A 24,150-nucleotide genomic window follows, 5' to 3' on the forward strand; every position below is an offset into this window, starting at 1 on the left:
GCATCGCATTCAAAATTAAATATTGCGTTAGAGCAATATCATTTTGAAATTTACAATAATCTGAGTAGAAAATGAGAAAGATTTTCCATGTAACAGATCACTAAACTCGATTACAATTTATGTAATTACGTAAGTACATTCGAATTTATTCTTTCACATATTTCTAAAAATTTTAATTCAATTAATATGTTGAAATTAAAATTGATAATGATACAAACTCTAAATGAATTTAATACTTAAATATAAGAAAATATTTGAAAAGTTCTACTTTGAGAATTCCGCACTGATCTATATTTTTCATGGTGCTGCCATCTGGTCTTGCGGTCAAAAAAGGTGACTGCAGTAACTACATAGGCTGAGTCACAAATAATTTTATCTAATATTTGCTTTATCAGTTCATATTTGCTACCATGAGGTCTAAGGCTTGCTAGTTACTTTTTAATGTAAATTTTCTTTTAAAGTATTATTGGTATCATAAGTCCATGTAATTTTGAATACGTAAAATGCTTTTTTAACGTCATATATTTTACGTGAACGCATCGCACAAGTTGTACAATACTATTTAGTGTAACATTGCCGAAGTAAAGATATATCATAATATATAAGGTGATCGATCTTATTAATCTACAAAAAAATAGAAACAGGGTACAAAGAATATCATACAAACGAAAAGATGAGCACAAAATTTATATTCATTGAATCAATGGACATTTTAAGTACAATACCTCAATATCATACGCTAATAGTAGCGTTCCTGATCTTTTGGTTTATTTGGTTTATTGCTAAGAGACGGTACAACAGGCATGAAAGAGTGCCAACGGAAGAGGAGGTCCAAAAGAAACTCGCGGAGTGGAATCCTGAACCGCTTATAACCAATCCACAAACAACTCATCCATCTTTAAATCCAAGATGCGTAACATCAAGAGCTGGCAAACGAATAGTAATCAATGGGAGAGATTGTTTGAATCTCGGTACGCATAATTACTTGGGTTTCGTAGAAAACGAGGATATAGAAAAAGCAGCAATAGCAACAGTAAGAAAATATGGAGTTGGTTCCTGTGGTCCACGAGGATTCTATGGTACCGTAGATGTGCACCTTGAATTAGAAGAGCTTTTAGCAAACTACACAAATACAGAAGAGGCTGTTGTATATTCGTACGGATTTAGTACAATAGCATCTGCAATAGCAGCATATTGCAAGCGTAGAGATCTTGTATTTGTAGATGAAAAAGTCAATTTCGCCATACAAAAAGGATTAGATGCATCTAGAACTAAAGTTAATTATTTTAAACACAACGATGCTAATGATCTCCATGAATTACTAAAGAAACAAGCAAAACTTGATGAGCAAAATCCTAAAAAAGCAAGCAAAGTCAAACGATTTCTAATAATTGAAGGTGTTTATGCGAATACAGGAAAAATTTGCCCATTACCTGATTTACTGGCACTTTGTAAGAAATACAAATTGAGAATATTCATTGATGAGTCAGTATCATTCGGTACTCTTGGTGCACATGGAAAAGGTGTCACAGAATATTTCAATATTCCTAGACATGAGATTGACATGATCATGGGTAGGTAATATTCCTAGATATATGTTATATTATATGTACATATGTTCACTCATTCTTATTGAAAACATTTATACAAATTATAGGATCTTTAGAAGGGGCTATAGGATCCATTGGTGGATTTTGTGTGGGTACATCGTTTGTTATTGAACATCAACGTTTGTCTGGACTTGGATATTGTTTTTCTGCATCCCTTCCACCTCTTCTAACATCTGCTGCTATTACTTCTCTAGACATTATGAAGAATAATCCACAAATATTTGAGTCGCTAAAAGAGAATTGTATAGCCATGAATAGTGGACTTCAAGAGATTCAATGTTTAGATTGTTCAAGTTTTTCAGGATCTCCTATAAAACATGTCTATTTGAAAGAACGATTAGATCGTAATGTAGAAGAGAAGTTACTCTCTAAAATCTCTGAGAGATGTATTGAAAATAATTTAGCTGTTATAATGCCTTCATACTTGGAAACCGAAAAAGAATTACCCAGACCTAGTCTAAGGCTTTGTATTTCTACAGTATTAAACAAAAATGATATCGATTTTGCACTAAATATATTAAAAAAATGTGCAGAAGAAGTTCTATCACTATGAATCAGAAGACAATCAAAATATTTTTGAAAAAAAAAGAATAAATATTTTCAAATTAACACAAATTTTGCATGCACGTACTATTTATAAACACTTATGTACAAATATGCATCCAATGCACAAATGCATAAGATCTATCACCAATTTTACAAGAAAAGAATTTTTTGATTTATTATTTCATATCATGCGGTTTTGATACAGTTACACTGTATTCTGCATTTTAATTTAATAATATTTCTGTACCAACCGTTTATGTATATATTATATGTAATTTGAAAGAAACAAATAAATACAAAGTACAAAACAGAATGTACATATAGAATTATAATTTATTTTTAATTTAATTGCTTATGAATTTATTGTAATCTACACTTAATTGATTTGTAAGTATTAACTCAACGGTTGAATTTCATGACATAAATGTAAAATATTGGACACACAAATAAAACGAAATTGTAGAACTTGATAAATAATTTTTTGAAATTAAGAAAACTTCGCGGTTCGATGACGTACTTCCTCTAATATGGCCGTCAGGACTGCATCATGGAGGGGAACGACTTCCTCTTTCTTTTTCATTGTACCCGTAAAGCTTGCCACGGTAAGTAAAATTTGTTGTAACATCTATCTTGAATACGCAGATGTTATTCACCATTTACATTCAAAAATTAGTTCACAATATTAACTATACCTCATTACATAAATATAGAAAGAAAAATATGAAAATTTTGTGTATTTCTTTCATAAAACTTGAAATAAACTATCCATAAGGTTAGCTTGCCATGTGATCTATGTACGTATCTACATATATAGAATTTACGTTGTATACAATTATTCAAACAATATTTATTTTGCATTAAAAGTTATTATGAAGGTTAAACTCCGCATTGTATCGAGTGTACATATACAATTATTCAAACAATGTTTATTTTGCATTAGAAGTTATTATGAAGGTTAAACTCCGCATTGTATCGAGTATCTATTGTAACAAAACAAAGTAGTAAATCTAATAGGAATTACATGATGATAATATAACGCGTCTGATAAACCGAGAACCACACAGAAGCTAGAAATAGCTGAACCCATCTGTGTGCGGCTTAGAAGATTATGAATCGCATGTGTGCTGTCTGATTAGAACTTTACGAATAAGAATTGTCTTGATTATATTGTAACGTGTCCTAACAAATTGTTGTTCTTTTTAGTCCTTAAACACTTCAGTATCCCTACATACACATCAAGATGGGTAGGGAGGACAAGGCAACATGGAAGTCAAATTACTTCACCAAACTTGTTGTAAGTATTTTCAACTATCATACTTATTGCATTGAAATATATCCTTTTATTAGTATATCATTGTTTCATAAAAATTGTATTTCTTTTTTATAGCAACTTTTGGATGATTTCCCTAAATGTTTCATTGTGGGTGCCGATAATGTTGGCTCTAAACAAATGCAACAAATTCGTATGTCCCTTCGTGGGAATGCTGTCGTATTGATGGGAAAGAATACTATGATGCGGAAGGCAATACGTGGTCACATCGAACGTAACGCAGCATTAGAAAAACTGCTGCCACATATTCGTGGAAATGTCGGGTTTGTTTTCACTCGTGGAGATTTAATCGAAGTAAGAGACAAGCTTCTGGAAAATAAGGTCAGAGCCCCAGCCAGAGCAGGCGCTATTGCACCACTGAGTGTTATTATTCCTGCTCAAAACACTGGACTTGGTCCTGAGAAAACATCGTTTTTCCAAGCTTTAAGCATTCCCACTAAGATTTCCAAGGGTACCATTGAAATTGTGGTACGTATATAATATACTTCAATTTTGCAATTGTAATTTTACATGAATTCATTCTGTACTTTCACTATTATGTTTATATTACATACAATCAATATTTAATTATTTTTTAGAACGACGTACACATCTTGAAACCTGGTGACAAAGTAGGAGCGTCAGAAGCTACTCTTCTGAACATGTTGAACATTTCTCCTTTCTCGTATGGCTTAATTGTGGAACAAGTCTATGATTCTGGTACAATTTTTGCACCTGAAATTTTGGACATCAAGCCAGAGGATCTCCGTGAAAAATTCATGAGCGGAGTTGCAAACTTGGCTTCAGTATGTTTGGCTATTGGCTATCCTACAGTAGCAAGTGTTCCTCATAGCATTGTCAATGGATTCAAGAATTTGTTGGCTATTGCTGCTGTAACTGAAATCGAATTTGCTGAAGCTGCTACAATCAAGGAGTACATCAAAGTACGTTGATATTTGTTGCTTAATAACTAGAATTTGTATGAGTATATTAGGTGATGATAATTATACGCGTCTGAAAATTCTAAGCACAGTATCAGAGCTAGAGATAGCAGAACCCACTGATACTTTAGAATTTTATGTTCATAAATGCATAAAAAGCAGTCTGATAAGAAGCTGAAGCACATCATTCGTGCAAGTTAGTTTTATGTGTGTGAAATAACAAGTAATAACAATTTTGTAGGATCCAAGCAAATTCGCTACAGCTGCGGTAACTGCCGCACCGGTCACTGCTGTCGCAGAAGCGCCTGCCGCCGAAAAGAAAGAAGACAAAAAAGAAGAATCTGAATCCGAAGATGAAGATATGGGATTCGGTTTGTTTGATTAAACCACATGTATCAGTACATGTATATGCATTGTTTAAAATGTTCAAATATGGTCATATGACCACATGATGTTTTTATAAACTGAATCTTAAAAATGTGGACACTTGTAATAAAACAATCTATATGATATCTATGGTATATAAATTGCTTCCTCTAGTATCTTGCCCTCTATTACGTCATTTCCCACTTTGGCGAGTTACAGTTTGTATCGTAATATCTAATGAATTGCTACTTCTTGCAAGGTAATTGATAAAGCTATATTGATACTCTTTCAAATTAATCTGATAAGGTAATCTAGAAATACTCAAACTGTATTTTTCTAAGTAGACATCTTTTTATTTTATATTGAGAATAACCAGGAATATATGATTTTTAACATTTGATATTAAATTGATATATGTAAAAAGAAACATAATGTTTCGAATAAGATCGGGAATTTACGTACACAATTAAACAATGTGACAGATCAAATATGGTTAGTTGATTGCCTAAGCTTGACACATCAGATGACTTATCAATCTTTCAAACTGATATCTGAGTGACTATATCTTCAATCGTCACAACGTGGTGGTAGGAGGTATGGTTACCTTGTATTTATATACCCTTGAAAGTGACGGGATAGTTCGTAGAAGAGTACCTAGTCGGTATATAAAGCGTCGGTAGTGCTATGTTTCATTTCACTGTGAAATTTCTGTGTGACTTCTCACGGTGTAGCTTAACGTAACTCGGATTGGGCCGAAATTTGCGTGAAATTCTGTTTTAATTGTAAAAACTTTGAAAAACTATAGTGGCTAACCTGTACAAATATGGGTTTACTCTCCGAGGGAAATCCTTTAAGTTGGGAGGAAACGAAAAATCTTGCCGATCATGTGCGAAAGCATGGGATTATTCAATTCATTAATTTGTACAAGAGACTCAGAGATCGTCAGGGTGATGTGTTAAAATGGGGCGATGAGGTAATATTCATTTCCTGATTTTTCTGACTCATGCTTATTTAGAAACTTGTTTTTCTATGTCATTACAATTTTTGTATGAAATTTATTGCAAAGTATATTTCTCGAAAATCATTACTATTTGTAAAAGTTGTACAATATTTTACTTAAAGTGTGTTTTTGAAACATAGTTTACATAATTATAAAGTAAACAATGAGTGTTTACATGGAAATTGTAATTTTTTCCATTAACAAAATATTGTAGTTCTATTAGTATAGTATAATAGTGAAACAGCAATTTTATATAGCTACATTTATGTATATTTTATGTCAACACTTATTGATTTCTGTATTGATTATTTCTGTAGAGACATTTGTTTTATTACTTTGTGATATCAACCTATTGTTCCATGGTATTGATTGAATTAATCAGTGAATGCTGTCAGCAATTGTAGTTTATGAACTACAATTGCTCTGACCTTGAGATTTTTAAATTATACTTTAATACATCCTGATCCATGAGTCAACACTTTTCGTTTGCTATTATCTAAGTCTTGATATGTCAGTAGATATATATAATTGTCAAGATTATCAGGACATCCTCTAAGCTACTTTTTATCTAAACCACAACATTTAAAACAGGTTTTTTTATTGTACCTATGATCGTATCTATTCCTTTTACATAGGTGGAATATATGCTCGTTAAATTTGATGATGAGGCAAAAACTGCTAAACTCAGTTTAAGAGCAGAAGAAATATTGAAAACATTAAATGAGAAAGAATACAATGATCCAGAGTAAGTGTTTTCCCTTATCTTCTGAGTAACAAATTGAAACTTTAAATATCAAGAAAAAGGATATTATGATAATATAAAAATTCTATTTAAAACAGTTATGACTATATGATATTTTTAAATATCTAGTAACAGCAGCATCATATTCTTCCAATATATATTTCTTTCACAGTAATATTAAATCTTTATGGAGACCTGAATATGGTGCTTATATGGTAGAAGGAACACCAGGGAAACCATACGGTGGATTACTATTTCATTTTAATATTGTTGAAGCTAATATGAAGTATAGAAGACAAGAAGCTTCGAAATTACTTCAACCTAACGAAGTTTTAATGTCTTTGACTAATTTTCCCAGGTGTGTCAAACAGTTATGTTATTATATATCGTTGTACAGTAAATAATATGCAGCAATTTAACTGTTTATATTTCCTCTTGCAGAACAGGAGCCTCTGATTTCACAGATCCTCCCACACAATCAACTCCAAATTCTGGTGTATCAAGAAGTTTGTTTTTTCCAGATGAAGCTATATACCCAGGTCACCCACGCTTCAAAACATTAACAAGAAATATAAGACAACGACGTGGAGAAAAAGTAGCAATAAATATTCCCAGTATGTATTCATTGCATCTAATGTTCTTATGATTTATGAGGTTTTATAGTACAACAATTAAAACGAAGTATTTATTTACAGTATATAAGGATAAAAATGTTCCTAATCCTTTTAAAGAAGATTTTGGAAATTTAGCTGAAAATAAATCTAGTAATGCGGCAAAAGAAGATCATATTTATATGGATGCAATGGGATTTGGAATGGGGTGTTGTTGCTTGCAGCTTACTTTTCAAGCTTGTAATATAGAAGAAGCTAGAACTTTGTATGATCAATTAACACCTCTATGTCCGATAATGGTAGGTACAACATAGTATTATTATTACATTATTTTCAAATATATAACCACCACTGTTAGCATATTCTTTCGCGTAAACGTTACAGAACATTTGTTTAATATTCGACAGTTGGCTCTAACCGCTGCTAGCCCATTTTATCGAGGATATATAAGTGATGTAGATTGTCGGTGGAATGTAATATCTTGCTCTGTCGACTGCAGAACACAGGAAGAACGTGGTTTGAAACCTTTACAGGAAAACAAATTTAGAATTAGTAAATCTAGATACGACTCCATTGACTCGTACCTAAGCGACCAAGGGGAGAAATACAATGATGTTCCTTTAACGTACGACGACAAAATATACAATCAACTTGTGGATAATGGAATCGACAAATTATTAGCACAACATATAGCCCATTTATTTATTAGAGACACTGTGTCCTTGTTTTCCGAGAAAGTATATCAGAACGATGAAGAAGACACCGATCACTTTGAAGTAATTATTTATTATTACAGTGAATTTTCGATATATGTCAACAACGCGGGTCTTGCCAGTGTTGTGTATTGCCCAGGAGACACTATTGTCCACTATTCATTGATCGGCGCCGATATCATTTTAATCAGAAAAATGCCACAAATATGTTGATGAAAGTCCCATAAAAAAATAATGAAAAATAAAGAAGTTTTGATATCGGATTAGTAGTGATCTCCTGGTCTCATACCGATATACCTGACCCGTGTTATGTTTACACTTTTCGGTGTCCGAGGCCTATCGAGCTTTGGGGCCCCTCACGGGATATACCCCGCTGTAGTGGGGATAATTACGTGACGTTTATCATCCAAGTCTCGGTGACATATATAGAGAAATCATTGTACTACTAACTGATACTAGCTCGTTCAATAAATATTAAATATAAAATTTCAGAATATTCAATCTACCAATTGGCAAACAATGCGATTTAAGCCGCCTCCACCAAATTCTTCTATAGGATGGCGCGTTGAGTTTCGACCATGCGAGGCACAAATTACCGATTTCGAAAACGCTGCAATAGTTTGTTTCATTGTCCTTCTTACGAGAGTTATCTTAAGTTACAAATTAAACCTGTTGATACCAATTAGTAAAGTTGATAAAAATATGGCTAGAGCACAAAGGAGAGATGCAATCAAGGCCGAAAAGTTTTGGTTCCGCCGAGATATCACATCGGACACGAGAAAACAAGAAGACGGTCAACCAGAATACACAGAGTATACCATTGATGAAATTATTAATGGAAAGGTGTGGCTATCCTCCTTCATTGGATGAACAAAATTATAGGGTTTCATACAAAACTAAAATACATTTATATATTTGACTTTTTAGGATGATGTGTTTCCTGGCTTGGTGCCACTAGTAAATTCATATTTGACTAGTATGGATGTAGATGTTGACACTCACTGTTCTATACAGGCATACATGAAATTAATACAAAAGAGAGCTTCTGGAGAATTATTAACAACTGCTGCATGGTTGAGGAAGGAAGTGGTTTCACATCCAGAGTACAAGTAAGTGTTTTCTTATTAGCTTGTCATACACATACAGGAAATATAAAGCTTACTAGATTATTCTCTAATTATTATATTATATAATTGTAGAAACGACTCCGTAATAACACAACGTATTAACTATGATTTACTAAAGAAAATACAGAAGATTGTATCAAACGAGATATCGTGTCCAGAGTTACACGGAACGTGTATATCGTCAAAAACTAATGAAACTATACCTGCAGCAGTTGCAAAAGCAGAAAAGGTTCCATTGACTATTAATCATTAATGGTAATATGCTTATGTAGATTACAATATAATTTAGATGAAATTTTCATTTATTTTACTACACTGCGAATATTTTTCATACTTCGTGTGAATAATCAATGTTCTTACACAAATACTTAACGCTTGTTATTTACATTCAATAATTTAAAAGTTTGTAAATAATTACATTCCAAGGAACAATCTTATTTTGTAGCATTTGTAACCGTTTGTAGAGATGCTTATGTAGGGTGTGATTAAAAAGTTCCAAACCTGTAGTTTTAGGAGAGTTTGAGATGACATTCCCTATGGGAATAACTTTCTCTATAGATATGATGAATCTGCCTCTTTTTATGGGTGATCAATTCCATGCCGTTTACTTAATATCTTAAAGTGGCGTCTACTTAATTTTTTTTTCATTCAAAGAAATGGAAGAAAATGATTAGAGTTAAATCAGGCGAATATCTTAACACGTTGAACGCCACGTCAGCCCTATGTGGTTGACGGAATTATTTGTGCAGGTTTTAAAATGAATTTTTACGTTGATATATTCATTGTACTAAACTTAATTAGGATCAACTTTCTTGTAACATGCAAGAAAGTTGGAGGTTTACTCAGTATCGTACACTTAATTTTTTACAATTTTTATTTCATTAAATAACTTACTTTGATTTTATGGAATTTTTGGGGTTTCTAGTTTGGCGTTCAAAGTGTTAAGCAATTTTGCAAAATAGTTGACATTATGTGCTAGAAGTAGTGGCATGTGGATGTATATTATCAGTGTTTTTTATTGCCACATTGTCAACGAGTTGTACAGTTCTGTAACTTTATTCGATACAGATACAAAATAATCATGGTGCTGGAACTTTTTCATCACACTTTGTACTTAAAATTACAAAAGAAACAATCACGTTATAAGGTTTGTATGTATAGTTGTACATTATTTTTTTACAATACTATTACTACACCATTCATGGTCAATGTCATTGTTTGACTTATTGTAATAAAAAAAAATATAGTTTCTTCTCGCTGTGTTATGTGACATGTTTGAGATATACATTTTGAGAGGAAGAATACACTTACTATATATTAAAAGAAGAAATAAAAAATAAACTATGTCTTACGCACCTGTAAAAATCTGAATTATTTGATGTACTTATTTTTGCCTCTCTATACTAGTTATATAGGAAATGTAGGAATTCCATAACAGAGCTATCGATTGTACTACTAAGACTTGATATTGCAAAGGAACAAAATAAAAGTTGCATAATTGTACCATAGGCCATACCTGAAACAAACATTACTTGCAGATTCTTAAGATACATAAAAGTTAAAATTATAAACGTTACCTTATAGTTATTTATTAAAATTTCTGAATATTCCTTTTTTAATTTAACTTTTAGACCTTCTATATCGTTTCCTTGTAAAATACCAATTATAGTTAATAAACAAAGAATAAATGTTGGTGCAAATAGCAGCTGATCACAGCATACTTTCTTTAGTACTACAATTCCTCCTTTAGAGCCAATGTACCTATCTAATATTCCGTACCAAGTTCGTGTTGCTGGGCCCTAGTACACAATTTCAGATGAAGAAAATTTTATGAAATAATATATTACACAACGTTAGTGCAACATTAAGATAGAAGTATTTCTCCACTAAAATTACTCACAGCGATGCAGAGGCCTATACATGCAAATTGAGCTGTACGTTTATAATCTAAATCTCTGATTTCTTTTCGTTCGATTAAGTTTTGTGCAATCTGATCTCCCAATCCCATCAATATACCTATTTGTTGAACAGAATAAATGTCAGTATTAACAACGAGTGTATAACAATAAAATATCTTATATAGTTTTACCAGCTTGAACAGCCTGAGTCCTGAGTGGATATTTTGATAATAGTCTTTGGTATAATATCATAACACTCCGCATGTTTGTAATAAATGCTATAACCAAGAATTCATTAAGACCTAATGATTAGGTTAATACATACATTAAACAGATATAAATTGCCTATATAGACTGCTAATACAAGCGGATCAGATTATAAACACGAATTATATGAACAAAATATTCTTTAATATTTTCGCCGAAATGTATGACACTTTGAACACAACGTAAATATTTGACATGTATATATACGTACGTATGTGTATACAAAATAGAATTCCTTTCAAGATGCGAAGCACGTGTTACTCAACGTTCAATTTAGCATTTGCATATTTAAATTCATAAATTGACATGTTGCGCGTTGTTCAGCATTCATATATTCCATTCACATTGAACATAAAATTCACTCGGCATTAAAATGGAATTCTTCGCGAATGACAAAATTTAAATATTTTACTCCTATAAGAAAGACGTATATCTTTACTATTTATTTAGTTGTCGATTCCGCGTGATTCCGCGTTACTTTCGATTGCATCATTAACGCAGTTGGTCACACTGCTGAACTGACAGTTTGATTGGGAAATGCTTGTAAAGTAAAGATGGCAGTGAGAGGTGGTGCACGAATTTTTCTCCTTATAATTTTGTGTATTATCGTGTTAGAATCATGTAACGGAGCCGCGACAGACATTGAATTAGATGCTAAAGCACAGTTGTTACATAGGCTTGATAGCTTGAATCTTCTACTATACACATTTCTATTAATATTAACTGTTTTAACAATATGGACATTTAAGCATCGTCGACTTAGATTCCTCCATGAAACTGGTCTAGCTGTCATTTACGGTAAGTCGTCTGCTATTACTATTTTTACGTGTTATAATCATTCATAGAAACATGTTACGCAAGTTTTTATATTAGTTTTCAATTGTAGCTACACCAAATTTGCTGTTATATCCTTATATTGCATGTGTAGAAACATATATGATAAGCAATTTCTGTTTCAAGCTAGCACATACTTTTTATTGTTAAAGACATAGTAAATCATTTTTCCAATTTTCTTTAGAATATAAAAATAATATATCTTGAGAATATATCTCGAAATGTATGGGTGTAAAGTAAATCTACATATATGTATCACAATGAAAAATCTGATTTCATAGTTGCATGTAACAACAATAAATCTTTTGTTTCGGGTCAATGATAAAGTTTATGTTTAAGATACAAGTAAATATTTCATTTTTATTGTTAAATATCCTGAAAAAAATGATTGTGGTGGTGTTTTGCATTAAAAAGATTTGATATATTATGCAAACTTTGCATAGTTATTAATCTTTGGTCATTGTAATTTCTATGGTGCATATTGCAATGAATAACTCGAATGCATAGACTATAAGAAAATTATATAATGATAATTCCAGTTATGTAAATCTCCAAGGGCACATTCTTCTACAAAGAAAATTCATTAATTGGTACTTTGGACGATATATATTGAACAACACTTATTAATTTTTAATACATGAATTCCAGGGTTAATTATAGGAGCAATAATTCGTTATGGCTTTACAACAAGTAGCACCATTCTTCATATGCCTGTTGTGCCAGACAACAGTAGTAAATACAATCAATCAGTTCCTCCAGACACATTATGGTTACGCTTCCCAGAAGATAAGGGTGGTGGCACTATTAAAAATAAAACATTTGCTTATTCGTTTAGAGGAGAAATTTACAAACAGGATAATGAGATTGATTTAAAGGTACTATAATAAAGTAAATTATAAAATGTATTTTCAATTAGTATTAAGGTTTTAAAAAATGACTTGATTGTTACAGGCCACCTTTGATCCTGAAATATTTTTCAATATTATTTTACCTCCAATTATTTTTCATGCTGGTTATAGCTTAAAACGAGTGAGTAACTTTATTATACATTTATGTACAATGTTATATTACATAATATACAATATAATTTACTTTATAAACTTTTTATTCCAGAAATATTTCTTTAGAAATTTAGGAGCAATTCTTATGTATGCTTTAATTGGAACAACAATTTCAGCATTTGTTATAGGGTATGTACTTATAATTTACGAGAAATGTTACAAGCCAATTAAGAAATACATATTTTTCTTGATGTTGAAAAGCTTTAGTATTGAGACTATCTTTTGATAATTGTCCGTTCATAGGTCAATTGGATTAAATTTATCTCTTATTTTTCTTAGAATGTGGTCATGTGTACATTGTATTTTTCTTTGTCTTTCAGAGCTTTGATGTATGCCTTTGTACAATTAATACCACACCTTTCTGACTCATTCACATTTTTGGATACTTTATACTTTGGAGCATTAATATCACCCACAGATCCTTTAACTATAATCTCTATTTTTAATGATTTACATGTAGATGTAAATTTGTATGCATTGGTATTCGGGGAAAGTGTTTTAAATGACGCAGTTGCTATTGTACTCAGTGGGTATGTATGAGGAAATTTATATTTGTCATTGTACCTATATATACAATGTTATTTCTAAATATTACTCTACTTTTCTATTGCAGTTCTATACAGAACTATGGAGAACGTTACCAATCAGGTTCAGGTGGATTTGAAACTGTAGCCTTTTTCCAAGCATTTGGTGACTTTGTTGGAATATTCAGTTTATCATTATTTATTGGTGCCACAATGGGCTGTATTACAGCTTTGTTAACTAAATTTACTAGAGTCCGAGATTTTCCTTTGCTGGAATCAGCATTATTTGTTTTAATGTCTTATAGCACCTTCTTAATTGCAGAGGCATCCGATCTTACAGGTAAACCATATAATGAGAGTCTAACAACCGATCTTTTAAGGGAATTCATTTTCGCCTAATAAAAAAGTATTTTTTGCACAGGCGTGGTTGCTGTCTTATTTTGTGGTATATGTCAGGCACATTATACTTACAACAATTTAAGCCCCGACTCGCGTCAAAGAACAAAACAATTGTTCGAACTTCTGAATTTTTTAGCTGAAAATTTTATATTCAGTTACATCGGTGTCTCGATGTTTACCTTTCCGAAACATCACTTTGATCCAGGATTTATTTTTGCAGGATTTGTATCCTTGAGTGATATCATTAATTTTTAACCTAACAATTAATCATATTTTTAAGACATAAATCCTTGACTTTATTTTTCATAGTTATGCGCACTATTAGGCCGTGCAGCAAATGTGTATCCATTATCGTTTATATTAAATTTGGCGCGAAAGCCAAAAATTTCATTAAATTACCAACACATGTTGTTTTTTGCTGGATTAAGAGGCGCTATGAGTTTCGCTTTAGCCATCAGGAATACTGTGTCAGACGCCCGACAAGCTATGCTGACAACAACAAGCTTAATTGTAATTCTGACAGTCATTTTCCAAGGTGGAGGAACAACTCAGTTTTTGAGTTGGTTTAATATACCGTGAGTTTACAGAAATATTCAAATAATTACGTTTATGTACTACGTAGTTGCTTACAATGATTACATTCAAACTGATCATATTTTAGAGTCGGGGTGGATGAAGAAATAGAAGGATTATCGCATAATGGAATGCGTAGTGTAAGTATTTTAGGTATTTTTCAATATTAAATTCGAATTGTTAGCACTGATTCACTAGTGTAATATGAAATTGAATTTGCATTAACATACTTTGTGTGCTAGATCTATTTATTTATTTTGTCTTTTTTTCATAAAATGTCAATGTAAACAAATTGATAACAATTTTTAGAAACAGCCTTCTAAGATGAGAATGTATAATAACTTGTGTGTTGCTAATACCTAGTTTAAAAAAGCTGCACTTTGTTGGTGACTTTAGTAATTAAGTTTCAATTCTTGCTTATATACATATAATCTTTATCAATGTTGGTTGCTACGCGAAGATATGAATTATCATCCCCTTTTTTACAATGTTTTATGTAAACATATTAGAACCGTAGGCACTATAAAAGAAGGAACAGAAGTATACAAATTTATACAACTCATTTTCATGAAGTATAGAAATGCAAATAATTTCTGAGAGCAAAATTTTAATAAGATTATCTTTAGAATATTCTACACAAAAATTTATATTTTATAACAGAAAGCATCTCCCAGTAGATACGAAAATATAATTTAGTATTTTAACAAGCACTTAACATTAAGTACTTAATACCTGATGCTAGTAGAAACTGTATGAGGATATATTCATTTTTATTTATTGGTTCATTATTAGTTTTTCATTATTATTTTATTCCAACAATGATTTTAATGATAATAAATTCACATAAAATTAAGTTAACGTAAATACAAAAGATTTTTGATCATCTACTTGTAATCCGCATATAAGTATTTTGTTTATTTAAATTGATTTAAAATTTATGCGTAATGGTGTTTTCTTTAGAATAATTTATGTGCAAAGGTATTCATGCATGAATGCTTTAAACGAGATTATTCTAATATTGCTAATATTTTGTCATCCTTTATAACCCGACGTCTTTAGATATGCATTTTTAATATTATGGAATCTGGTTGAAAATTTTTAGGAATATAATTTCTGTACTTATTGATTGTTTCTAAAGATTATATTCACTAACATTTGTTTCTTATAGCCACACTTATATAATATTGGGTTATTGATGCACAAAAACTACTAAAACTATAGCTTGCACTAGAACTTAACTTTTTGAGGAATCCAGCATGTCTATTACATTATAATGAGATTTATAAGAATGCTTTATTAATTCTATATAATGACGCTTGATAATTAATCTAGTAAGTACAGGAACTTTAACTTGCTAATTTTAATAGTCTGGAGGCGAAGGTGGCTTTGGAGATCTGGACATACGTAGGGAGCGAAGTCCTTCGGTATGTTTTCTTATTAATTCAAGAATTGAGTATTATTATGTACATGGTCCGGAATAAGTCTCATATAAAAAATTGTGTATTCAAAATTATCGGTATTTTGGCATTTGTGTTTGTAGCATATGTTTCATGTTTTCTTATGCAATTGTATAGAATATAGAATACAAATTACTAGTTTTGTGCATTATGACTGGTATTATAAGAGTTGCTTTCTGCCGTTAATAGACAGATAATCGAAAAATCTAGGATATCTCATCTTATTAAAATATTTGCAATAACTATTAACAATAGTTTGTGTTTGTTTATACAAATTACCAGTATTGGTGCATATACATATAAAAAACACGTATTTCATATTATCAGAGTTCTTTAACACTTTATCGCTTACAAATTAATTCTTATAATGATGCAAATTATTATTTTTAAAAATATAATTAAAATAATTATTAATTTTTTTAAATATATCAATAAATTGTTTAATTATTTACCTGCTGAAAGCAGCTTAATAGAAACTTGGTAAATTATAGTATTAACAATTTTACAAATGTTTATTTTCATTTTTAGCAACATTTATATATTTAATACATTAATCAATTACACATTGTAAATATACTTAAACCATGAATTTTTTTTTTATCAAGTTTCATTCGGGAACAGCATGTGCTTAAATATTTTTTCGTATCATTTTTGTTATCCATTCTGTATGTTGATAATTAGTAGCATACAAAATATATTTATACATATTTATGTATCCATTAACAAAACGTATACAATCATAATTAACAGGGTACACGAATGTAATGACGAACAACAACGCATGTTCATTAATACCTACCACTAAATACTTTATTTACACAAGAAATATTATTCGTATCAATGTTTTCTGAAATTGCCTTATGCCTATTTTAATCTTTACATTATTGTTATATAATTTAAATTATTTAAAAAAACTAAATGCCTCTCAAAGCGTCTTTAATAATAATAATAGTAATAATAACAACAACAACAACAATTGTTTAGTTGATTACATTTGAAGAAAGTATCATGATCATACAGGATGGATAATCGAAGTATCCTTCACCTTTCACAGTATAATTCTATGCAGGATGGGTCATTACCAGGCAGTAGTGCAAAACCTAATGAAAAAGCATTACTTGCCAGGATCTGGGGTGATTTTGATACTCGCTACATGAAGCCGCTCCTTACACACTCCAGACCTACGTTACTGGAGACACTACCTGTATGTTGTGGTCCTCTGGCAAGGATTCTTACAACAACGCAGCAAATGACAGAGGTATAAACGTATATCGAATGCGCATAAACAGATAATTATGGTCTGCTAATTAATACTCTGATTTCTAATGTCATAGGATGACGCAATTAGAAAAATAGATTCAGATTCAGATTTTTGTCTTGAAGATCGTGAAATGGAACGACGAAGGACTAGTGTTCAACCGGTGAGTTTTCATCAACCTAATCTCAATTACACTATTAACCCGTGCTATCAACCTAACAACACAGATGCCACTAATCCAGATGAACCTTATGTAATTCTTAACTTACACAGAAGGTAGAAGTTAACATTTCAATTGAGAAACTCAAATTTTTGTACAAAACTTATCCATACGCGAGAATACTTCGTACATTAGTACAAATGATAAATTTATCATTTGTAACTGACTATTTCCTGTAATTATATTTTACACGTCACTTGAAAATGCCCCTTTGTTATACCATTTACATATAAACATTCTTGAAGACACATGTACAACATAGTCTTTCCATTTTATATGAAAGTATTAATTCAATGTTTAGAGTAACGCTTTCGTTTCTATTCGATGTCTTAAGCTTCCCGTGAATGTCCTTAGCAGTTTATAGGAAACTCACTAATTGATTATATGCTTTCCTAACTTGACAAATAATTGCTTACGCTAAATTCTTTCATATAAAATGTGTTGATATGCATGAGAAATTCATTTATCTTCACTGTAGGAAGGCGACGATATACACGTGATCTATACTAAATAGCGTACATGATATGCAATTGTAAAATGTTACTTTTGCATTGTCAATATGCATACGTATCTATTGCCAAAGACCTTTGCGAGTAAACTTTGTTTACAAGAGAAAGATATTATGTATTGCTATTTAACATAATTAGTTTTTATGGGTTATTAAACAATATCAACAGTACTTCTACACTGATAAAATATCAATGAATTATAAAATATACTAAAGTTGAAACCCTACTGTATAGGCATGAATTTACATACATATAGTGTTCTTACCAAAGTTATTTTACAAGTGCAGTAAATGTATGCAACTATTCTAGTCACTGATTATCTTTAATAAATACATGAAGAATTAATGAGTTAGAATTTATTGAAGAATCAATATACATGTATGTGACACTCTACAATTTAACACTTCCTCGTTCACGTAATATAGACTAATTAATATAAAGAGACACATTTTATTTCTGATTTCTGCATAGAATTTCATTTGAAATTTATGTTCTTAATTTGAAAATTATGTTTAATGTCTGCTGATATAGCTGTACTGTTGAATGTTAAAAAGGTATTTCTGTTAATTTAACTTAAGCGCCAAGAACTTGTGTTTTTGTCCGACTTTTTCTTTAGCCATTTAAAGTAATTTCTCTAGTCTACATTTGATCGCGTTCTTACCGATTTTTTTAGAGAAAAAGGATTGATGATGATGACGATGATGATGATGATGAAGACCTAAGAATCATTGGAATGGAAGGATTTATTCCATTACGAACATTGTAATGGGGCAGAAACCATTGAAAATAGTATTTTGAGAAGATTTTTTGAAAAAAAACTTTGTAATACAGACTTTGGGGGTAGGAGAAACAACTAAAAGTAATTACTTTGTATAAAATATTTTTAATAATAATTTCACTTCAATTGTTCTCATTGCCATGGGATCAAGATCTGTATTATTAGCTAACAATCTCATATTTTTGTATAGATTAAAAAAATGGTATATAAACTCTTTTATTTCAAAGAAAATTTAATATTTATTCATTTTATCATATTCAAGTCACAATTTATGTTTATGTAACATATTTATTTAAACGATTAGGAGCTGTTATGAAACGTTGCGTTAACTGTACCTTTTTTTAACATTAGCAATAAGGTAAAAAGATAATATTGGTGCAAAAGAATATTGATTCGTTGTCTCTGTAATCAGAGCTTGTTGGCGTGATAGTGTGGTGTATTTTAGTATGAATGCAATTTACAAAAGCCAGATGATACATACATAGGACGTAAACGAAAAATTCCTAGGATATGTACATATTGTGATTTCTTTGAAAGTAGAATAATTATAGCAAAAGGCTCGACACAGGCATAATGTACAGAAAAATGTTATTGAAATTGCCATACTTCTTACAAATATTGTAACTGAACATTAAACATAATTTTCAGTATTCAATGAATCCGTAAGCTTTCATACTTTAGTAACATCAAAACTTATTAACAGGTTGAGGGAGTAGACATTGTCCCTTGCAATTCTTTTTTATTTTTCCTTACACTTCCTACATCTCATCTAGATATAGTTGTACTTACAAAAAGTTTAGTTTAGGTCTGTTATTTATTGAATGTTATTGCATGAGAAACCAAATCACTTTCCAGCCATTATGTTTTCTATTAAGAATGTTATTTCAAATTTGCCGCTTGCACACTACTTACACTACTAGTAACAAGTCATTCTTAGAGAAGAAAATAATTTTATTCTGTCAGCTTCCTTCACATTATTAAAAATATTTCTTGCTGTACTATTACCTCCCCCTAATTTTTAAGTAAAGTTCTTGACATACTCTTTACACAGTGCCTGCAAATAGCTTAATGCATACATCCTTATGCTTAAGTTTTACGTATCATATTCGTATATTAGAATGTAAAAAATAATTAACAAGAGAACATATTGAATTCAGGAATACCAATTTTAATGAAATTTATATGAGACACCAATTTTGAAAAAATGTTGTTTTGACAGTCGTCCGTATTCGAGGGATGAAATTGCTTTCAAAGTTAAGGATGAAAAGTATATTTTCTTGAATATCTTTGTAACTAGAGAATATAAAACATTTTAATCTACTCACCCACTAATTTTCAAGTCGTTCAAGAAAATATACCATTCATCTAAAACTTTAAGGGTTGTACAAAAACATATGTCCAATATTTTTCTATTAACTAAGAGTATAGTTAAGTGAGAGATTATGTTAATTTCATTAAAATCGGTATGTCCGCGGGTTTGGTATGTTCCCTTGTAAATCTGAAATTTAAATTCAATTCAATTTCCGTATAAGTCATATTAGAACTATTCAAGTTTTTCTCTAAATTAAGTAAATTACTGTGCAATCGGCAAACAATTTATTCTTACAGATATAAATGTTTTATGACTGTTTGTACAGTTGTAATAGAGTGTTTTTAGTGGTATATGTAGATTTTTCATTTTTTATCATTTTATTATTGCTATTAATTTTATTCTTTCATTTAATTTGTTTTTATTGCTTAATTCTATTTGGTTTCTCCAGATACACATCTAAGGAGCTCCCCAAACAGAACACATTTGTAAAAGTGAATTTAACGTATACTTTATTACTGATAGTGAGTTGTATACATTTTTGAAGATTTGGCTGCAATTATGTTTTTAATATTAAAGCAGTATTCTTCTTATTTTACATCATGCCATAATTGTTTGTATTGTTTAACATTATCTTGTTTCTTTCATGAATTCTGAATGTATTTAATTTCTAATCCATGTAATCCTGTTACTAGATAAGTTTAAAATTCTTAAAATGATACAAGATGTATGTGTATGTTCTTTGGTACTTTGTAAGCAATACCTCAATTGATAGTGAGTGAATCATGACCTAGGTATGTGCATATGCAATCTTGGTGTCATACGATATTGTTGCGGAGGCTGCTTTGGCTTCTTCTCGCCGGAGAACACATTTTTTATTTACAAATATATTATAGAAAGTCTTAACGAAAACTTTATCAATATTTATTTATAAAGAAATGATTAATTCTACATCTCTATTATCGTTCAACGTTTCTTTTCTTTGACGTCTTGGTCACAACCACCCTTGGTGTCCAGAAACCACAGTCTCAATACGGAAGTTGACTTCTCTCGATCACAGGGATGGCTTTAATTTAAACCTTTACAATATCTTCTGAATGTCATAGGGGGAAACAACTTCACAGCTGCCATAACTTCATGTCTTCGCAACAATATTACTATTTTATATTATATAGTTTCTGTAAATGTTGATTATATTTTTCTGATGTTTCTTTTGTTCAAAAAATATTGTTCAGTATTTTGGACAAGATAAAAATACAGTAACAACAAAAACTTTGATGTAAGTATTGATATATACTGAAAGTAGACAACAAGGAGAGGGTAAAGTAAGAATTGCCATTCATAAATTTTAAAATTGCAATACATAGATTTTTGAGAATTGAAATCTTATGTATATAATAATAAAATTGTTTCAACATTACTACTTAGGGTTACCAAAAGTCCAGGATTAATCCAAACCGTTCTTCAATTTACAATTTATTACAAGGTTGTATTTCTGGTTGAAACAAATGTAGGATTTTCAAATGTGCAATTATATAGCAAATGGAAAAAAATGAATCATCAATTTATTTATTCGAAAACATTAAGAAATATGAAATCTTAGTAATATTTTAATTAGGATAAAGGGTATATTGGGTACAACGAGTTTCGATATTAAAATTAATTTCTTTTGGAGTATTCTGTATTATCTTTCCTAAAATATGGTAACCCTATTATTATATTTTATATAATTTAAATTATTCTTATGATTACAAAAAAGCCTTTTCCTTGTTTTACAAACTTTTTCTAATCATAGTATTTTTTTGCGAAATATTTAGTCGCAATTGTCTAGCTCTTTATATGTTGTATGTAATGTTTCATGAATGACTTTAACCAGAATTTTCCAAATACACAATATTGATAGTTTAATAATTGTATTTAGTATGTCACTAAATAATATGTAAGAATCGAGAGACGGATTCTTGATGTTTTTAATACTTTGTGGGGCAGCTGGGAACTGTGATGGGAGAAGTTATTCCGGGACCACTACTACCACTGCACACACGCGTCGCCTTGCCAGGTTTGGTCGGGAGACATTTGTAAAGACTAATTTATATTGGTAAACAAACTTGCATTGATTGCTTAATATATTGTACTGTACGTTCAACTGATAAATGTATTTATTTGAAAGGCTTATTGTCTATGCAGATTATTATACCTAATACAATACTATCTGTCATAGATTTATAAAGATGTTCCCAGTATCAGCTGCCTTTATTATATTAGTATAAATACTTCCCAGTAATTATGAAATACATTCTTTTATCGACATATTATTTATCTAAACTATATTGACATAGGAATGAATACAACTCCTGTTACATTCACTTTATAATGAATATATGTTCAATTTTATTTTTCAATTATTTATTGCTGCTTGATTGTCATCGAGACTAGATTAGATAAATATCTGAATTCTTAAATAATCGGCTTGTATGTGCGTGCGTGTGCGTGTATGTGTGTAACATGTTCAAATATATGTACATTTATTGGTTGTACTAAGTTTTGTAAATTTGAATTTCATGCAGTTTATCAAAGAAGAAAAAAGAAAATACTTGATGTAAAAGAAAATATTGATGTAACTTTGTTGTTTTTTGTTGCTACGTTATTTACTACTCTGCAGAGGTTTTGGCTCGAAACAATTGTTAACAAACAAATTTATGTTAAATTCAATCAGGTACAATATGGTGACACCAACTTACATCTGCTAAGTGTGCGTTATACATTTGAGTATACTAATTGATAAAATCGCTATGATATAAGAAAAGATTTCAAAAGTCATTTTTTTATGTCAAAAATACTATATTTATATAAAATTTTTACATTCATAATATATGACAATAAATTGACATCCTCATGGCAAAACTCCATTTTGTTAAAAATGTTAATTCTTTAATACATTATTAAGGATAATATGTATACTGTAATTTTCAATTGTTATACTTAAATGTATTTTACGCTAGTTTCATCAACATAGACATTTGTATAACAGTTAGTTGGACACAGAACTTAATTTTTTATTCAGCGAATTGATTTTGCTGACATGAACAAACACTTTTTCCTTAAGGGTGCAGGACACTTAATGTATTATGATAATCAGGAAAAAACTTTTATATTATAATTTGTAAATGTATATGCATTTTTAAAACATGAAGAATGTATAATTGATGTGCAAGTTATACCAGCTAAAATGAAAAGATATGTTTGAAAAATTTCTGTACATGGCAAATAAAACAGGTGCCAAAAGTTCACATGTGAACTATAAAGAAAGTCATGTATTTCTTTTATGAAAACTATTGTAAGTGAAAATGTAATATCTTTCAAATACATTATTCGGTTAAAAAAAAAAACTATGTATTACAAAAATGCAAACAAAACTATATTGACTGCAAATGTAATCTAATTATTTTTGGAAGACATAATATTGTCATTATTGACAATCTACAAAACATTTATAAAACTACGGAGCATCAACTTATAATTTCTCATGTATTGCTATTCGATGTATATACTGTACGACTGTATTTAAATATGATTTATTACCAGTAGAATTTAAACCATCAAATACAGATGTATGAACATAAAAATTATGTATAATGAATTTTTACTTTAGATGTTGGCTGTGAGTATGTAACGAAACTGTTCGAATACTTAGTTTGCATATACTAGAAATGAATATTCAAAATACAGCATACTGAAAAACTGTACCTACAATATATGTATGTTATTTTTTTTATAATTATACTTATCTACCTAATAAATTAGTTTAATTATATAAAGCGAATTATGTTGATCAACTTATGAAATGACATAATAAGCAGGATTTCAGCACATAATAATTGAAACGCTCTTTTCTATATATATTTGTGAATTAAATATGTAATAATTACTATGTATACAATACATATAGACTACAGATGTTGTGATACTATGTACTACACTTTACAGTGTTTAATAAAGTATTTGTAAAAATGAATCAATTAATTAATTATTGAAGTATAGTTAATATTTCAAAAATATTCAATAGACATTTATAGGAACTGAGGGAAAGTGTTAGCA

At 30.2% G+C, this 24,150-nt stretch overlaps 5 protein-coding genes across 19 annotated transcripts; 4 read left to right on the forward strand and 1 right to left on the reverse strand.

Moving 5' to 3' along the window:
- The first annotated feature begins 331 nt into the window (after window positions 1-331).
- Spt-i (serine palmitoyltransferase subunit I) lies at window positions 332-2,488 on the forward strand. The gene is made up of 2 exons (XM_076805538.1): window positions 332-1,574; window positions 1,658-2,488. The coding sequence occupies exons 1-2, from the start codon at window positions 674-676 to the stop codon at window positions 2,161-2,163; spliced, it is 1,407 nt and encodes a 468-aa protein (XP_076661653.1). The 5' UTR covers window positions 332-673; the 3' UTR covers window positions 2,164-2,488.
- A 173-nt stretch (window positions 2,489-2,661) lies between these two features.
- Rplp0 (ribosomal protein LP0) lies at window positions 2,662-4,918 on the forward strand. Its single transcript, XM_076805539.1, has 5 exons — window positions 2,662-2,758; window positions 3,360-3,450; window positions 3,544-3,954; window positions 4,065-4,409; window positions 4,648-4,918. The coding sequence occupies exons 2-5, from the start codon at window positions 3,397-3,399 to the stop codon at window positions 4,789-4,791; spliced, it is 954 nt and encodes a 317-aa protein (XP_076661654.1). The 5' UTR covers window positions 2,662-2,758; window positions 3,360-3,396; the 3' UTR covers window positions 4,792-4,918.
- A 462-nt stretch (window positions 4,919-5,380) lies between these two features.
- On the forward strand, window positions 5,381-9,332 carry Gclc (glutamate--cysteine ligase). Of its 2 annotated transcripts, XM_076805562.1 has the most exons (9): window positions 5,381-5,745; window positions 6,408-6,517; window positions 6,687-6,872; window positions 6,956-7,128; window positions 7,210-7,424; window positions 7,533-7,901; window positions 8,331-8,681; window positions 8,766-8,947; window positions 9,038-9,332. In XM_076805562.1, exons 1-9 carry the CDS (start codon window positions 5,596-5,598, stop codon window positions 9,216-9,218), a joined length of 1,917 nt encoding a protein of 638 aa, XP_076661677.1. In that variant the 5' UTR covers window positions 5,381-5,595; the 3' UTR covers window positions 9,219-9,332. The 2 variants fall into 2 exon arrangements, with proteins under 2 accessions (XP_076661677.1, XP_076661678.1); XM_076805563.1 differs by lacking the exon at window positions 5,381-5,745 and having other exon boundaries at window positions 6,613-6,872.
- Window positions 9,333-10,152: 820 nt separating this feature from the next.
- Mpv17 (Mitochondrial inner membrane protein MPV17) lies at window positions 10,153-11,472 on the reverse strand. Of its 4 annotated transcripts, XM_076805572.1 has the most exons (5): window positions 11,342-11,467; window positions 11,055-11,165; window positions 10,866-10,981; window positions 10,543-10,764; window positions 10,153-10,481 (listed from the first exon to the last, which is right to left on the reverse strand). In XM_076805572.1, the coding sequence occupies exons 2-5, from the start codon at window positions 11,125-11,127 to the stop codon at window positions 10,350-10,352; spliced, it is 543 nt and encodes a 180-aa protein (XP_076661687.1). In that variant the 5' UTR covers window positions 11,128-11,165; window positions 11,342-11,467; the 3' UTR covers window positions 10,153-10,349. The 4 variants fall into 4 exon arrangements, with proteins under 4 accessions (XP_076661687.1, XP_076661686.1, XP_076661684.1 ...); XM_076805571.1 differs by having other exon boundaries at window positions 10,153-10,764; window positions 11,055-11,141; window positions 11,342-11,472; XM_076805569.1 differs by having other exon boundaries at window positions 10,153-10,764.
- Window positions 11,473-11,682: 210 nt separating this feature from the next.
- On the forward strand, window positions 11,683-23,875 carry Nhe3 (Na[+]/H[+] hydrogen exchanger 3). Of its 11 annotated transcripts, XM_076805548.1 has the most exons (14): window positions 11,683-11,928; window positions 12,613-12,839; window positions 12,916-12,993; window positions 13,078-13,154; window positions 13,346-13,555; window positions 13,639-13,889; window positions 13,971-14,173; window positions 14,258-14,523; window positions 14,610-14,661; window positions 15,889-15,945; window positions 17,033-17,236; window positions 17,313-17,399; window positions 21,288-21,331; window positions 22,042-23,875. In XM_076805548.1, exons 1-14 carry the CDS (start codon window positions 11,685-11,687, stop codon window positions 22,052-22,054), a joined length of 2,013 nt encoding a protein of 670 aa, XP_076661663.1. In that variant the 5' UTR covers window positions 11,683-11,684; the 3' UTR covers window positions 22,055-23,875. The 11 variants fall into 11 exon arrangements, with proteins under 11 accessions (XP_076661663.1, XP_076661669.1, XP_076661660.1 ...); XM_076805554.1 differs by having other exon boundaries at window positions 20,504-23,875; XM_076805545.1 differs by lacking the exon at window positions 21,288-21,331.
- Window positions 23,876-24,150: the final 275 nt, after the last annotated feature.

The sequence above is a fragment of the Halictus rubicundus genome, chromosome 2 (assembly GCF_050948215.1).
Source record: "Halictus rubicundus isolate RS-2024b chromosome 2, iyHalRubi1_principal, whole genome shotgun sequence".
NCBI lineage: Eukaryota > Metazoa > Arthropoda > Insecta > Hymenoptera > Halictidae > Halictus > Halictus rubicundus.